This window comes from Macaca mulatta, chromosome 1 (assembly GCF_049350105.2).
Source record: "Macaca mulatta isolate MMU2019108-1 chromosome 1, T2T-MMU8v2.0, whole genome shotgun sequence".
NCBI lineage: Eukaryota > Metazoa > Chordata > Mammalia > Primates > Cercopithecidae > Macaca > Macaca mulatta.
Window position 1 is genome coordinate 230,126,264 of NC_133406.1, and position 16,412 is coordinate 230,142,675.

At 45.1% G+C, this 16,412-nt stretch overlaps 1 protein-coding gene across 13 annotated transcripts in view; it reads right to left on the minus strand.

Annotated features, from left to right (window-relative positions):
* Positions 1–16,412, minus strand: part of PEX14 (peroxisomal biogenesis factor 14) — a 157,251-nt gene that overhangs the window by 21,027 nt on the left and 119,812 nt on the right. For 12 of the 13 annotated variants that reach the window (XM_077974589.1, XM_015150750.3, XM_077974575.1 and 9 more), the window contains one exon: positions 10,082–10,210. The exons of the other annotated variant lie outside the window; for it this stretch is intronic. In XM_077974589.1, the coding sequence (XP_077830715.1) occupies positions 10,082–10,187 (106 nt within the window). In that variant the 5' untranslated portion in view covers positions 10,188–10,210. The remainder of the gene's footprint in view (positions 1–10,081; positions 10,211–16,412) is intronic. 13 annotated transcript variants of the gene reach the window in all.

The following is a 16,412-nucleotide window of genomic DNA, read 5'->3' on the forward strand; positions in this document are numbered from 1 at the left end:
ACTGGATATCCATATGGGGAGAAACAAACCTTGACCTTCACCTCACACTGTTCACGAAAATTAACTAAGAATAGATCACAGACCTAAACATAAAAACTAACGCTATAAACCGGGTGCAGTGGCTCATGCCTGTAATCCCAGCCCTTTGGGAGGCCAAGGCGGGCAGATTGCTTGAGCCCAGGAATTCAAGACCAGCCTGGGCAACATGGTGAAAACCCATCTCTCCACAAAATACAATAAATAGCTGGGTGTGGTAGCACACGCCTGTAGTCCCAACTACTTGGGAGGCTGAAGCAGGAGGATCACTTGAGCCCATGAGGTGGAGGTTGCAGTGAGCCAACATCAGGCCATTGTATTCCAGCCTGGGTGACAGAGTGAGACAGTGTCTCCTAGAAAACAATATAGGAGAAAGTCTCTTCAACCTTGGGATAGACAGAGGCTTCTTTAGGATGCAAAAACCATGATGAATCATGAAAGGAAAAAAAGATAAATATATGTCATCAAAATTAAAATCATGTGCTCTTCAAAAGATATGTTAAGAAAATAAAAAGGCAAGCCACAGACTGGGAGGAAATACTCGTAATACATGTATCTGACCAACGACTTGAATCCAGAATACGTTAAAAATCTCATTCATCTCAGTAAGAAGACTACTAATAATGGGCAAAATACTGAAACAGACTCTTCACAAAAAAGATATGCAAGCGGACAATAAACACACGAAGAGAGGCTCAACCTAATCAGTCATCAAAGAAATATAAACCCAAACCACCATGAGATACCAGCATATACATAATAAAATTGCTAAAAAAAAAAAAAAAAAAAAAAGACAAGAAGACCAACTGTTGGGGATATGTAGCAACTAGAACACTCAAATATTGCTGGTGGGAAGGTAAAATGATGCAACCACTCCAGAAAACAGTTTAGCAGCTTCTTATAAAGTTAAACATACACTTAACATATAAACCAGCAATTCTACTTCTAGGCGCTCACCCAAGAGAAATAAAAACATACAAAGACTTGTATACGAATGTTCACAAAAGTTTTATTCGTAATAGCTCAAAGCTGGAAACAACCCAAAGTCCATCAACTGGTGAACGGATAAACAAACGGTGGTGCATCCACACAATGGAACACCACTCACCCAATGGTAGAAAGGAAAAAGCTTCGGATGGGCACGGCAATTTGGGTGAGTCTCAGCAACATTACACTGAGCAGAAAAACAACAACAACAAAAAAAAACAGAAACAAAAGAGTACATACTGTATGATTCCATTTATATTTAAAAAAAAAAAAAAAAAAACACCTCTAGGAAAAAATCTAATAGGTAGTAATAGAAAGTAGATCAGTGGTTGCCCTCAAGCCAGGATCAAGGAGGGGTGGACTGACTGGAAATGGGACACAAGGGAGCCTTTCAGGGTATTGGAAATGTTCTATCATGTGGTGATGGTTATATGGAAATGTACACTTATCAAAACTCAAATTGTACAATGAAAATGGGTGCATTTTATTTTAGGTAAGTTACATCTCAATAAGACTGACTTTTAAAAAATAAAATCCATTCAGAATTTTTTTTAAAAAAAAGAGCTATAGGAAGTCAGGAGTGCTTGGGAACACTACCCAGTGGTGTAGGCTCTGAGTTTTCTCTCTGCACAGCTTGCAGCTGGGACCAAGAGAAGAAGCCAGACCTGAGAATTCCAATGCAACTTTAAAACATGTACCCTGTAATATTTGATACATACAAAAGAATATAACATTTATTTAAGTTATAAGAACAGGAATACAATGAGCAATTCTAAACCTGCCTAATTTACTAGCTAAAACTTTCCAGACACCACTGAAGCTAGCCATGTGTTCCTCCCCAGCCCAGAGGTAACCATTATCCTAAACCTAGTGTTTATCAGAACTCAAACCTCCAATGGGAAGTGGAAAGCTGAGGACATGTGCTTCCGAGATCAGGACTACATCTCAGCTTTACTCGCAGGCAAGGATGGCTGGTGCAAGATCCAGCCAATGGGGAGAAAGTGGAAGTGACATCAGCAATTTCCAAGAGGCATCCTTAGAAGCCAGCCTGCCCTTTTCCTGCCTTCTCCCTGCTCTCGCTGGCTGGACAGCAGGTGGGATAGTTGGAGCTGAAGCATTCACACTGCACCACGAGACGGATGCCAGCCAGTCAGAAATGCAGAGCAGTGAGGCAGAGCAGAGTCCCTGCAGACCAGAGCCTCCTGGCAGCCTGGGTCGCCTACGTCTATGTAATAGAGAAAAATTCTTCTATTTATTTAAGCCACTCTTTTTCGGAGTTTTCTGTCACCTGTAGCAGAATTTTCTGAAACGAACACACTGTCAGCACAGCCAGAATCCTAACTGCCATCCACACCAAAGACTTTTACTGGTCCAAGAAACCTAAGGAAAGGATTGCTTCATTTCAGTTCCTTCCCATGATACTTGCCCTCTTCAACATCCGCAAATGGCATTTATCCGGCCCCTACCTGGCACCACACCAGGCAGAACACACAGCAACAAAATGGAGAGGGTGCTTGCTAATCCAAACCAGCACCACGGACAAAAGAAAACACAATTTCCTCAAAATTAGAGAAATACTTTCTTCATATACAAACCAGTAACCTTCAGGTAGCAAAAAGAGAGATTTGTCTGCTAAACCAGAAGAGAAAGAAATGGAAGCATGAGAGAGAAATGGAAGAGACAGAGAGAGGTGGAGGTGACATTTGCTATTTTGCTTTCTGATGGGAACATGGAGGCTGTCCATGCATGCTTTCTGTTTACTGTCACCTCCGTATCATTTACGCACAGGCCACCCTGGCCCTGGACCTTTGCTGTTCCCTCTCCACAGTGATGCCTTCCTTGACGCCTTGGGTCTGCCTTATGGCTGACTGATCTTCAAAGCCAGTTCAAGTCCTGCCCCTTCCAGAAAGCCTTGCCTAAGACTAGCGTTCTGGGAATTTCCTTTGTTCTCAAATTCTGAAAGCTCTCGACATTCTCACCATGCAAGGTGACATGGGATGGTCTTCCCTGCCTTTCTCCAAGCAATGGAGGGCTTCCTTCTAGGATGAACAGCAGCTCCTGAAGGCGGGTCCCATCCCCTACTTCTTCCATAGCCCACCCAGAGCAGTCTGTACCAGCTGAGCTCACACACCACATCATGGACTGGTCATCAGGGCAGCTCGCCCGCATGACAGCCCTTCCATTCTCCAGCATGTTTCCACCCGTTTATCCATTCCACAAGCATTTCTAGAACACCTGCTCAGTCACAGCCTCAGGCCACTAGATTTTTTTAAGCCTCAGAACTCACAGTTTAGTAGGGGAGACACTGGTATAAAGGTTTAAGTGCAGTGGGGCGGGGTGGGGAGTCTAGGGGCCTGCAGGGAGCTTTCCTCCAAGTCAGAATGGAGGCACTGGAGAGACTCCCTGGAGGAGTCAGTGCTGGCCCAACCCTGAAGAACAGCAATGAGCACACAGGGGGGGCATTACAGGCTTGGCATAGGAACAATAACTTCCGGCCGATGTCCCCCCGACCGCCAATGTCTCCCCTAACTAACCTCATGGCACCTGCCGAGATGACACAAATAATTTTATTATTAGTCTAACAATAAAATGGCCAAATAGGTAGTATGGCAACAAAAATAATTAGATGATGCACTTCAAAGTAAAACATCACTGTGCTTTTGGTTGTCCTCTGTCGGGGTTGACAGAACCACCCTTTCTCCAGCTATTTCTTCTGACTCTCTCATCCCATGCTCCAGCCACTCTGAACAACCCAGAGTTTCTTTCTTTCATTTTGGTTTTTTAGAGACAGGGTCTTGCTCTGGCGCCCAGGCTGGAGTGCAGTGGTACAATCATGGTTCACTGCGGACTCAACCTCCTGGGCTCAAGCAATCCTCCCACCTCAGCCTCCTAAGTACATGCACCACCATGCCTGGCTAGTTTTGGTTTTTAAATTTTTTTAAAGAGATGGCATCTCACTATGTTGCCCAGGCTGGTCTTGAACTCCTAGCTTCAAAGTGCTCCTCCCGTCTCGGACTCCCAAAGATTTGGGATTACAGGCGCCACATCCAACAACCTGGAATTTCTTAAATTCATCAGTTTCACATCTGTATGCTTTTGTGTTAGCCTGGAATGCTCTTTCTATCCTGTCTGATCACTGAACCAATCAGCCCGCCACATCCAGTTAGACATCTACTCTCTGAAGCTTCTCATCACCTCTTCTGTGTCACCGTCTTCACTGGGGTCACCTGACAGGCTCTGCTGTGTTGGCCTAACCGTCTTTCCTACCAGACAGGAGCAACCAGAGAGAGTGACCAGGCCTTGTTAATCTCTTTAGCCCAGGGGTCTGGCACACAGTAGGCATTCAATAACAATGCTTGCTCAGTGAATTAAGATAATCACAGATAAGTTTATGTTACTACACAGGGCTATAAAAGAAGTAAACAGAGGAATAACTCACTCTCTCTCAGGATAGCTAATCAAATGGTTCAAAACCTTTCACGGGCCTCAGACACTGACATCCTATTTTAAGAAGAGGCAACTGAAGCTCTAGTTCATCTTTGAAGGGGCTTAAATTGTTTTATCAAAGACAGTGGAGGGAAAATGTTCAAATCTAAGAAGAAATTATTACCCTACAAAATTTACACTGATCCTGTTTATATCTCAAAGCTTCTTGTCTCTCTGGGAGGAAGAAGACAAATCAGCTTGGCGTGAATCAATCAACCAGCATTTATCAGGCGTCTGCTCAGGACTGGGCTAGGCCTGCACCTATACACATGCACTGACGCCTGATGTAAAGCCAGACAAGAAGAAACCAAAATGAGAAATGGAGAATGTCAAATCTTCCTTCGAATCACAGCCTGACTTCTCCTGAACTGTACCAACTTTCTTCTAACCCCCGAGAACACTGGTTTATGCTCACACCAGGTGACACCAAGCTTCCCCTTGGTGCCAACCTCCTATCACTTTCACAAAAGCCTTCCCTGACTCTAGCCCACATTAATTCTTCTCTTTTTTGTATTTCAGAATTTCAGAATTTCTTGTCTGTATAATTAATTTTGGCATTAAATCACAACATCTTATATTATTATCCTTTTCTGAAGAGTTTATCTTATCTTTCCCAAAGAGCTGGCAAGATGCTTAAAGATCAGGTTTTGGATCTCTCGCATGATACCGTACTGAGCGTATAGTAGACCGTTAATAAAAATACTGAGAAATTGAACTGTTACTATTCGGGCAGGTCTCTACATTCTCTCTGCCAACACTGGCATTTGCCAACATCTCAAAGTCAACCACATTCACCAAAGAACAGAGATGCCAAAAAAGGCATCCAGTGGCACACCTGCCACTGAGCAGGTGGGCCAGCAAGTTCAAAGGTGAAGAGCACTGGGCTCCCTGGGGTGGTCTTGGAAAAGCCACCCTACCCTGAGACCTGAGTGTTTGGGGCTAGGCCCAGGGGATCCCATTTTCTAGGCTTGGGCTCAGAGATGGAATGTCCGTAAAAAGCCAAGAAATGGGAAGGAAAGGGCTGCTGGGGATCTAGATGTAAAATCGGCAGGAACACACATGAACGGAGGCCATAAATCCCTCCCAGACGCAGACAATGCCTCAGTGATAAGCATGCAGACTGCGCACCTAGTTCAGAAACTCCCCTGAGTTTGCTTGTAATTAAGGGGGTTAGAAAGGTAAAAAAAATATATAAACCCAATTAATCATTTAAATATTTAAAGTCAGATTTTTCCCTCACTCCAGGATTAGTATATTTCATAACGCCAGCAGCAGACAGCCCTGGTTTTTACTGGGGTTCATTTTAGAGCATGTTTAAACTAGTCAGATTGAGTGATGCTTCCAGCAACTAATCGCATGTCAAATAAAAGATATTTTATGTAATAAATTACCGCTACAAGTAATTCAAATGTCATTTATCAGTTTTATTATCAGTCAGGCAAAGTCTTGTTTCTCTATATTAATCAAAATCAAGCTTTTTTTTTTTTTAAGCAGTTTTGACACCTCTTGGCAAAAGTACAAAAGTGAAGAGGTAGAGTGACCCCCGGAGCTGAGAAGAGCAGTGTAACGGGACGAGACGAATGAAGCTCAGTGACGACAACTAAAAACTTCAGGTATTTAAAATTATCATTACCATTGTTTTTACACTAGTGTCAAAGCAGGAAGGAGTCTGTGTCTAAAAACAGGTATTTTATTTTTAGGGCTGGGAGGCTCTTAAAAATATTCCTACCTATATACCTCAACGTGTAATGCTTTTTCTCAGAACGATCTGGACATGAGAATGATTTAAATGACTGAACTGCCCCTCCCCATCCCATTCTTTTGCCTCTTTCAGAAAGACTAGCAGTTTAACCCTTTGTGTCTATGGAAAGTAGGTGAACACATGACGTTTTAGGCCAACTCTGTGATCGACCGGAACAATTTGTTCTGAGTAAGAAGTTTCCAAGTAGCCGAGAGACCTGTTCTGTATTAAGCCACTGGAGGAAACAGCTGGAATAGAACAGATGTGCATCTTAGAAAATTCTGCACCCCAGCTGCCACTGCCTATCATCAACAAATCCCATTACATGGCTGGGCCCAGGGACACAACTAAAGAAAAAGTGTGGAGACTCAGCCTTTGGTTAAAAAGAAGCACATAAAGTCAGCTTAGAACCCAAAGCAACTATAATGGATTGGAAAAAATGCTGGCCAGGAAGGAGAAAGGAGCCCCAAGCTGACAAGTCACAGGTGCTAACCCAGTAGCCCGAATACAGGACAAGGCTCACCACTCCCTGCAGTGGGTCACCCAGGCAAGGCACTGACAGACTGACACACTTGAGCACACACTCCCTGGCCTCCCCCATTCAGCCTTATGCGGACAGCCAAAGGAGGAGATTTCTAAATAAGATCCGTAACACAGACAGCAGATTCCAACCCACTGGCTGGCTCTTCAGCAAGTCTGGAGAAGGGAAGGCCTTTTTGGCTCTACCGCCAAGATCACACCTGCCTGGTTGCAGCTGAGCTGGAAGAAAGGAGTGCTGAGGTGAGGGAAAGAAGGTAGCTTCAGACCAGGTGCTGGGGGATCAAAACAAATCTGTCATTTTAAAATATGCCTTTTAAAATCTGATATCTAACACTTTTTTGTAGACAGAGTCTTGCTCTTGTCGCCCAGGCTAGAGTGCGATGGCATGATCTCGGCTCACTGCAACCTCCGTCTCCTGGGTTCAAGCGATTCTCCTGCCTCAGCCTCCTGAGTAGCTGGGAAGACAGACACCTGCCACCACGCCTGGCTAATTTTTGTATTTTTATCAGAGACGGGGTTTTGCCACGTTGGCCAGGCTGGTCTCGAACTCCTGACCTCAAGTGATCTGCCTGCCTTGGCCTCCCAAAGTGCTGGGATTACAGGTGTGAGCCACCGCACCCGGCCTGTTTGTTTTTTGAGATGGAGTTTCGCTCTTGTTGCCCAGGCTGGTCTCGAATTCCCGACCTCACGATCCGCCCGCCTTGGCTTCCCAAAGTGCTGGGATTACTGGCATGAGCCACCGCGCCCAGCCTTAAAATTTGATATCTAACAGTTTTAAATCATTTTTTGAAAAAATATAACTTCTGAGAATAATAATTAAAATGACAATTACAGAAAGGGCATTTTGAAAGATTACAGATCCAATGTTGAGTTTTTTTTCGTTTTTTTTTTTTTTTTGTGAGACAGAGTCTCGCTCTGTCACCTAGGCTAGAGTGCAGTGGCGCGATTTTGGCTCACTGCAACCTCCGCCTCCTGGGTTCAAGCAGTTCTCCTGCCTCAGCCCCCCGAGGAGCTGGGATTACAGGCGCCTGCTACCATGCCCAGCTAATGTTTTGTATTTTTAGTACAGACAGGGTTTCACCACGTTGGCCAGGCTGGTCTCGAACTCCTGACCTCAAGTGATCTGCCTGCCTTGGCCTCTCAAAGTGCCAGGATTACAGGCGTGAGCCACCGTGCCCGGCTTGTTTGTTTGAGACGGAGTTTCGCTCTTGTTGCCCAGGCTGGTCTTGAACTCCTGACCTCATGATCTGCCTGCCTCCCAAAGTGCTGGGATTACAGGCATGAACCACCACGCCTGGCCTTAAAATCCGATATCTAACAGTTTTAAATCATTTTTTGAAAAAATAAAACTTCTGGGAATAACAATTAAAATGACAATTATAGAAAAGGCATTTTGAGAGATTACAGATCCAATGCTGAGTTTGTTTATTTATTTATTTATTTATAGACAGAGTCTCACTCTGTCACCTAGGCTGGAGTGCAGTGGTGTGATTGTGGCTCACTGCAACCTCTGCCTCCTGGGTTTAAGTGATTCTCTTGCCTCTGCCCCTGGAGGAGCTGGGATTACAGGCGCATGCCACCACGCATGGCTAATTTTTTTTTTTTTGGAGACAGAGTCTCGCTCTGTCACCCAGGCTGGAGTGCAATGGCTCGATCTCAGCTCACTGCAAGCTCTGCCTCCCGGGTTCACGCTATTCTCCTGCCTCAGCCTCCCAAGTAGCTGGGACCACAGGCGCCCGCCACCACACCTGGCTAATTTTTTTGTATTTTTAGTAGAGACAGGGTTTCACCACGTTGGCCAGGCTCGTTTCGAACTCCTGACCTAAAGTGATCCGCCTGCCTTGGCCTCCCAAAGTTCTGAGATTACAGGTGTGAGCCACCATGCCCGGCCTGTTTGTTTTTTTGAGACAGAGTTTCTTTTTTTTTTTTTTTTTTTTTTTGAGACAGAGTCTCGCTCTGCCGCCCAGGCTAGAGTGCAGTGGCGTGATCTTGGCTCACTGCAAGCTCCGCCTCCCGGGTTCACGCCATTCTCCTGCCTCAGCCTCCCGAGTAGCTGGGACTACAGGCGCCCGCCACCTCGCCCGGCTAGTTTTTTTTTTTTTTGTATTTTTTAGTAGAGACAGGGTTTCACCGTGTCAACCAGGATGGTCTCGATCTCCTGACCTTGTGATCCGCCCGTCTCGGCCTCCCAAAGTGCTGGGATTACAGGCTTGAGCCACCGCGCCCAGCCTTGAGACAGAGTTTCACTCTTGTTGCCCAGGCTGGAGTGCGGTGGCACGATCTCGGCTCACTGCAACCTCCACCTCCCGGGTTCAAACAATTCTCCTTCCTCAGCCTCCTGAGTAGCTGGGATTACAGGCGCCTGCCACCACATCTGGCTAATTTTTTGTATTTTTAGTAGAGACAGGGTTTCATCATGTTGGCCAGGTTGGTTTCGAACTCCTGACCTCAGGTGATCTGCCCACCTCAGCCTCCCAAAGTGCAGGGATTACAGGTGTGAGCCACTGTGCCCAGCCCAATGCTGAGTTTCATTAAAGAAACAAAATGGAGCTATTTTCCATAGCTTTGTAGTCAATTTTAGCCTTTTTAAACTTTTTATAAGTGATTTCAAGGGGGGCTTCTGGCTGCATTTTGGAGGTATACATTTATAACTCGCTTGAAGAAACTTTATTCCTATAGTAGCTTTCATTTAAGAACAACGGAAGACCCCTCTTGGGTCATGATCTCATATAATAATTAAAAGCAACATTCAAAAAGGACCTTTATGTTTTAACCTGAAATTCCCTAACAGACTGCTACTATATGAATGTACAAGGTATAGCCAGGACAAAGGAGGGAGGGAAATGGAGGCTGACCTAAACTTACAAATATTAACTTAAAAAAATAAAATTGGGAGACAGGTTATTGCAGTGAGCAAACAAGAATGCACCCATGAGTCAGATGTTCACATTGTTTTTAGTGAAACAGTAACATTCAAAAGCAATGGTATGAGGAGATGGGAACAGAATCAATAAATAGTTGTACAGGTTTTCTGCATGTAACCAAACTACCTGAAACAACAATAAAATCATTTATTCTGATCCCTTGTCTCTTCTTAAACCTTTGTCACATATTTTAAAAAGTTTGTCTAGAAGACTGAGGTGTGTCACATTCCTTGGGAAAAACCCAACAGCTTTCTGCTGCTCCCAGTTTCTCCCAGTTTGCTAAGTCTGGGAGATACAAAACACTGCCCTTTGGCCAGAGTCCTGAATCCCAGTGAAGGTTAAGCAGGAGTTTGAGCGGGTGACTTACTGTATGGCTGAGATATGAGGTGAGGGGGCTGGACAGGAACCACCTGTGTGGCTGGGCCCAAGGACGAAGGCTCATCGGCAGCAGTGCCCGACTGCTGGAAGGCCATATCAATCTCTTCATCTGTCAGTCCTGGGGAGAAGAGGACATCATTGCAGGTGAGTACCTTTTGCCAGTGTCCATAGCTGCAACAGAATCTTCACTGAGCAAAGACCTTTACAGCCACAGAATGCCTCGCATCCTAGTAAGTTGCCTCCCCGATTTCAGATTCTCCGGAACCTCTCTGAGTTGCAATTTAACCTTAAGCGACAGAATATTAGCCTCAACACTGCTTCCAAATGTGGCTCATTCAATTTCCTTAATTTATCCTTGAGTTTATTGCTGCTTTTGAAGTCGCTCCGTACTGCAATTCTCCATTCTTCCCCCGAAAACAGATACCATCAACTGCAAATGTGGCTCATTTTAATCTGTAATGGTGTTAAAAAAAAGAGGGGAAAAAACTAACAATAATGCATGAAAACAGACAGGGAAACAAAAAACTAATTATTGGGTGAGACGACTAATTAGTCTAGATCGTTTCTGAAGACGGGAATAATTTGCTTTATTTTATGACAAATGCAGAAATAAAAAGAAAAATCAGGACTGACTGTGATTAGTATGAATGGGATATAGAATGTAAAGAAGAAAATAAAACAAGAAAACAGATCAAAACAAGGCCAGGCCCAAACTTTCAGATGATTATTACTCTAGCCTATCATACGCTGCCTGTATTGCCTTTGGCTAGTTTTTCTTTTCCCTTTTTAAAATCCTCCCAACACTCTAAACCACACCATACATGGGACATCAGGAAGTAGCAGGGCGCCATCTGCAGTGGCTATGCCATGGGGAGAGGATTTGCCCACAGAAGAATAAAAGGCAAATGAAAACCCATGAAGGCCGCATTTCCAGTGAGGACACAGCTGGGATATTTCCACCAGGTCTGAGCCAATTTGGGACACTGACTCTTGGGAGGAGGAAGAGAGCCCCAAGCCACCCAAAGAACAGAACGGAATGTGGCGCTGAAGTATGAAAGGAGTGGTCGCACGGGGCCAGCTCAGGAAGTAGCTATATGTACAGAGGCGCTGCAGCTGCTGAGAGTGGGAAAAGCAGGTGGGAGGTCACTGCTAGCCTGCAAAAGACCACTCGGCCGGCCCGTGCTGTTCCGGGAATCCGAACATCCAAGCGAGCCGCAACACAGAGCTTTTAAACTAGAGCCGAGAGCTTTTCCACATCTGGTCGGCAGCTCTCCATTAGAGGCCCACAGCATGGTATATTTGCCTCTGGGGGTAGATGAAGTACAAGGAGGTTCTGAGGATCAGCATCTTCAAAAGCATGGTGCCTCATACTCTGTGCCTAGGGGCTAATAGATGGTGCAGATTAATGCTTTAAAGCACAGCTCTGCCCTGCACCATACTGGCACGTGAGTTGACTACAGCCACCCCTCAAACTTTTCATGCCCTACCACAGCCGGTCAAAGGAAAATGCCCAAACTTTTCTAAACAGCTCTGGACTCTTTTTTCCCTTCTCTGTGCTGAGGATTTGAGGACTGTCCTCATTTAAAACTGCAGCTGTTCCCCTCTTTACCCTCTTCACACAGTGGAGCTGGCCAAGGGCAGGCATGGCCACACCACTGGGAAGTCTGAAGAGCCACCGGGTTGCCCTGATAGCACCATGCTCTCAAAAGATTGGTGGGCTGGATGAAAATGCTTCCAGGGTTCATAGCGCATCACGTACCACCTTCCAAAGACAAAAGCTGAACATCAGTACAGTGGAGCTAGAGAGGGGGTGCTTGCTGCAAAGGGACTGCTTTACCCATAATTTCACCTCCCGAGAAGAACAGGGACGGGACCAACAGGCACACCAGGCAACAACAGAGAATACACCCACCCTGAGTTTGTGCCTGTCGGGTTCCAGCTTGTGTAGTGACTGCCGATCGCTCCTACTGAATAAGAAGGGGAACCCCTTTTGGAGCCCTAGTGGGAAAGACATTGTTTTAACCAGTTCATAATCAGCCATTAGAGAAGCAGGCAGCATCTGCGATGTCAGCACAGGCTGATGGTCACTGGTACACTACGGAATTTTATAAACCTGGTGGTTCGTGTGCCTTGTCAGCCGCTGGCTGCAAATGAGGATAATTTTCCCAAAAGGAGCATTCAGTTGCATTCTCATTTTCCCTTTTGGCTCTTTCAAATATAAACAAGTACAATAATGTTTAACACTGGGGAAATATACAGTAAGCTACAGGCTGTGCTGCGGCCCTGAGAGCCGGAGCTGGTTAAAGGGACAGGACTCCCTGCCCGTAGTTCTGCCCTCTGGCCCTGAGCTTTTATGAAGCCTATTTTCCTAATAAAACATGTTCCTTGCATTATCGCAGCCAAGCCCACTAGTGAGACCACAGTTGAAAGGGCATCAGTACTTCCTTCCAAGCTCTTGTTTTTCAGAGACCTTATCATTTGAGGCTCAAAATTTATATTGGCTGAAATTCTGATATCCCTGGTTCTCTGGAAGAGTCAGGATTTTGATTTAGTTATGGTAAATGAATCCTTTCTCTTCTTTTAAAAAATAAGCATTTTAACAATCTCACTGAATCATATTCAGAGCCGGGCCATTATCCTGGTCACTGCCCTTATTTAACAGATAAGAAACCTGAGGCCCAAGGAGGGTAAAAACGATGCCCCACATCCTACTTGTAGAGAGTGGTGATGCGATGGGCACTCAAGGCTCTCCCTCTTCAGCCCAGTGACTTTCCACTACACCAGAGTTACAAAACATCAAATGACAGATTCAAACTATGTCCTAAGTCTTCAGTCTTGTTAAAGAGCTTCACAGAAGGATTACATTTTCTTCTCCCTACCCCGCCACTCTCATCTACAGGAAGGAGTCAGTGAATATTGTTTTGGGGCTACATTGAAACAACACAGGAACTTAACCCCTGGCTCCTATCTGTAAATGATACCTGGACAGCTTTTTGAACAATACTAGAGTGAAAAGATAGAATGTCCTCGTCTTGTTCTCGTTCTAATATTCTAACCCCAAATCAAGTCCAAATGCCTGTCACAGACTTCCCTGGGTGTCATCTTCCTCTGGAATGTCCCCACCTTAGGCAGAGCTGGCCGGCTTCAGGACTGCATTTACAGGACTCAGGTGATTCATTTGGAACTTAGGGAGACTGAGTGGGAACACCCACCTGTCTCCAGATCACAACTAGTTATCTGCCCAGTCATTGGCTCTTGGTGCTGTGATGACCCCGCCCTCAGGGTCAAAGTGCTGCCATGGAGCCAACATAGGACATCCAGGTGCCCTAGCCCCATCCTTCCCACCCCTGCCAAGACAAACTGCTGAGCTTAGATTGAGACCTTGCAGAATCCAAAAGGTTAAAAGGAATAATAAAGGAAACTGCCAATTGTAAGTGAATTATATTTGGCTCTGAAAGCTGAGGCACAGGCTATATTATAAAAGGCATCTCTCTTTGCGTTGTTTACCATTACCCTGACTAATGCAGACCTTTTTTTTTTGTTTGTTTTAAATAATCTCATGCAAATTAGACACACACACTTCCTTCCAGTTGATTGCTATCTGCGAGGAATAATCTAACCACAGAGGGACGGAGCAATGGCTGAGCAGGCAGAGAGCTGGAAGCAAAGGGCTTCGCCGTCCTGCAAGCCTCCTCCCTCCTCTATTCATCTAAGTCTTCCTTTAGCTGCTACCTTTGGAAGAATTGTCAATTTTCATAAAGCCCCAAATGTTCTTTTAGTTGAGGCATCAATATGCATTACCTGATACCACTAGCACCAAGCCTTTAGATGGTCTTCCTATAACTTCTTTTCTGCCACTTGGTGATTTTCAAGAGCTACCAGCTCCCCAACCCCCAGCCACCCAGTCTACAGCACTGACAATTAAAATTTATTATTGATAGAGAATAACACTAAGAAATTCCCATTCAGTTACTCTCTCCACTCACTAGCTCTAGTCAGAAGAACGAGAAAGGGACGAGGGAGCTTCTCTGAGAGGAGGGGAGGCGAAGAGGGTGTGGGCTGATTCTGACAGGTAAAGAGGCCACTTCATCTTTTCACATCACAGACGCCTGATACGCAAAACTGAGAGCTCTCAATTCAAACCAAACTCTCTGAAGGAGGATTCCATGTGCCCAGAGTAGGGGCGGACTTCTTGTTCTCTCAGTTCTCTAGAATCTACTGGCAAAAACCTCTGGAAGAGCTCCCCGGACCAGGAGATGACTCCTGCCCTTGTGCAGGAGCTGGGCCAAGCATCTCTTCTCCAGGGTGGGCTTTTTTTCAAAGGACAGAACAAGAGAGCTACATCTATTGATTAATAAAAGCCCGGTGTCACTGCTGCAGTGTCTGACCTGCATGGCCGCAGGGCTGCCATATTTGCCTTTTTTTATCCCCTAGAAGATAAACAAATTTGCTTTCTTTTTCTCAAGGTTTCTGTTCAAATGCAAACAAAACCAAACTGATTGACTTTGTGAGCTGCACGGTACTGGCTGTGATTGTGATGCCCGAGGGTCCTTTCCCACGACTCAAACCAGGGACCCGGAAGGGCTGTCTTTTCTCTGCGGGACAGGCCGTGCAAGGGTTTCTCAGGATAAGTAACCTCAGCACTGTCCCCAGTGACCGCTGGGCACTGCCACGCGGCCTGGCCCTATGCAGGTGAAGCAGAAAGACAGATGACAGAAGACAGCAGTGTTCTCTTCATCTTTCAGGTCAAACAACAACCAGGACAGAAGGGTTAGGAAGAGTTTGAAAATAAGCAAGGTAATGAACTCCTGCCAGCGCCTTCCTGCTCAGCCCTAGTTTTATTATAAAAATGTGGCGTCTGACTGGGATCATGGGAACAGGGCCAAGGGGCCAGCGGCAAAGGGTGGCAGTCAAGGGCTGGTCACTGAGACCTCTTCCTCCCCGCTCTACAGCCCCTCTATTTCTAGGACTTGGCCAATTCATCTGGGACTCACAGACACTGAGAGGGGGTCACCTCCCTCAGAACAACTAAGTTATCTGCCCCGGCACACTCTGGCAGGAGATGAGGCAGAGAAGACAGTTGGCTAAAAATACTCCCCAAATTAAAAGAAAAAATCAACTCTCTCAGAAAAGGTTCAGGGAGGGGAAGGGGAAAAGGGTATTTTTATTTTACTTTATGAACATTTTGTTGGAACAGTAGAGTACAATAAGGACTCTCAGAGCCTCTAAAAGTCGTGGGATGACCTGGAGACCCCTATTTCCCAGTGCCTTGTATAAAATTGAATTTTTTAAACATAAATTACACGTAATGACGACACTGTAAAAACTAACAGTAATGGAAAGCTGTGCTGTATTTCATTAGCCTGTATTATTCCGTGCCACCTGATCCAGCCGGGCCTTGTTTATGAGTTAGTGTGTTAGCAGATGCCGATGGAAGCATTTGCTTCGACCTTGCTCTTCTCATTGGGGCATGAAATTACGACGGCAGCACCTTGATATTACAGCCATAAATACAGTAAACTGCAAATTTAAGCCAACGGCTCCTATTGTCTCTGAACATAAAGCTGATCGGTATTTATTTAAAAGGAGAACAAAAAAAATATTATATATCACCTTGTTTATGGGGCCTCCCCCACCCACTTTCTTATCCCCTCCCCCAGCCCCCCAACCTGTCTAATTCACTTGGTTAAAATATTAAGCAAATAAGCCAAACACTTTTTCCTCCACTGATTAACTATTCTCAAGCAGTGAAAACAGTTTCTGAGAAAACTAGTTCCAAATGTCATTACCCTGAATGAAAGAGTTTTTCTAAGAATTGATCTGATGGGGAGTGGCGGGGGGCTGGTTCCCGTCATCTTAATATTGATATGTAAATTCAAGAACAAGACCTGAGAGTTTTCCCTCTCCTTAAATGAGGGAAGTTCAAACAACAGGAGAAAAAGTTGCTGATGATGTCCTGAAGCTGAATGTCCTCTCGGTATCCTTCTAGAAATCGTTAGGCAGAAACAGTATTTCAAAAAGCAGCAAAACACTGCCTCCTGCCACTTAAGGAAAGAAAGAAAGATATCTAACCAAGAAGATAATTCTCAGCTCAACACAGAGAGCTGGGGCACCTCTCATTAAAACTTGCACCAATCCCTCCTTATCCCAGTGAACCATAAAGACAATATATCCTTTAAATACATTAAATGTGGAAGAAAAATAAACACAAAGACAAAAGGACACTGGATATCACCCAGCCACGTCTCCCAGTGTAAATCACTGAGTAAAAAGGCCAGTGCAAAATGTCTTTCACTGCTAGCTGAAAGACTGAGAAACTG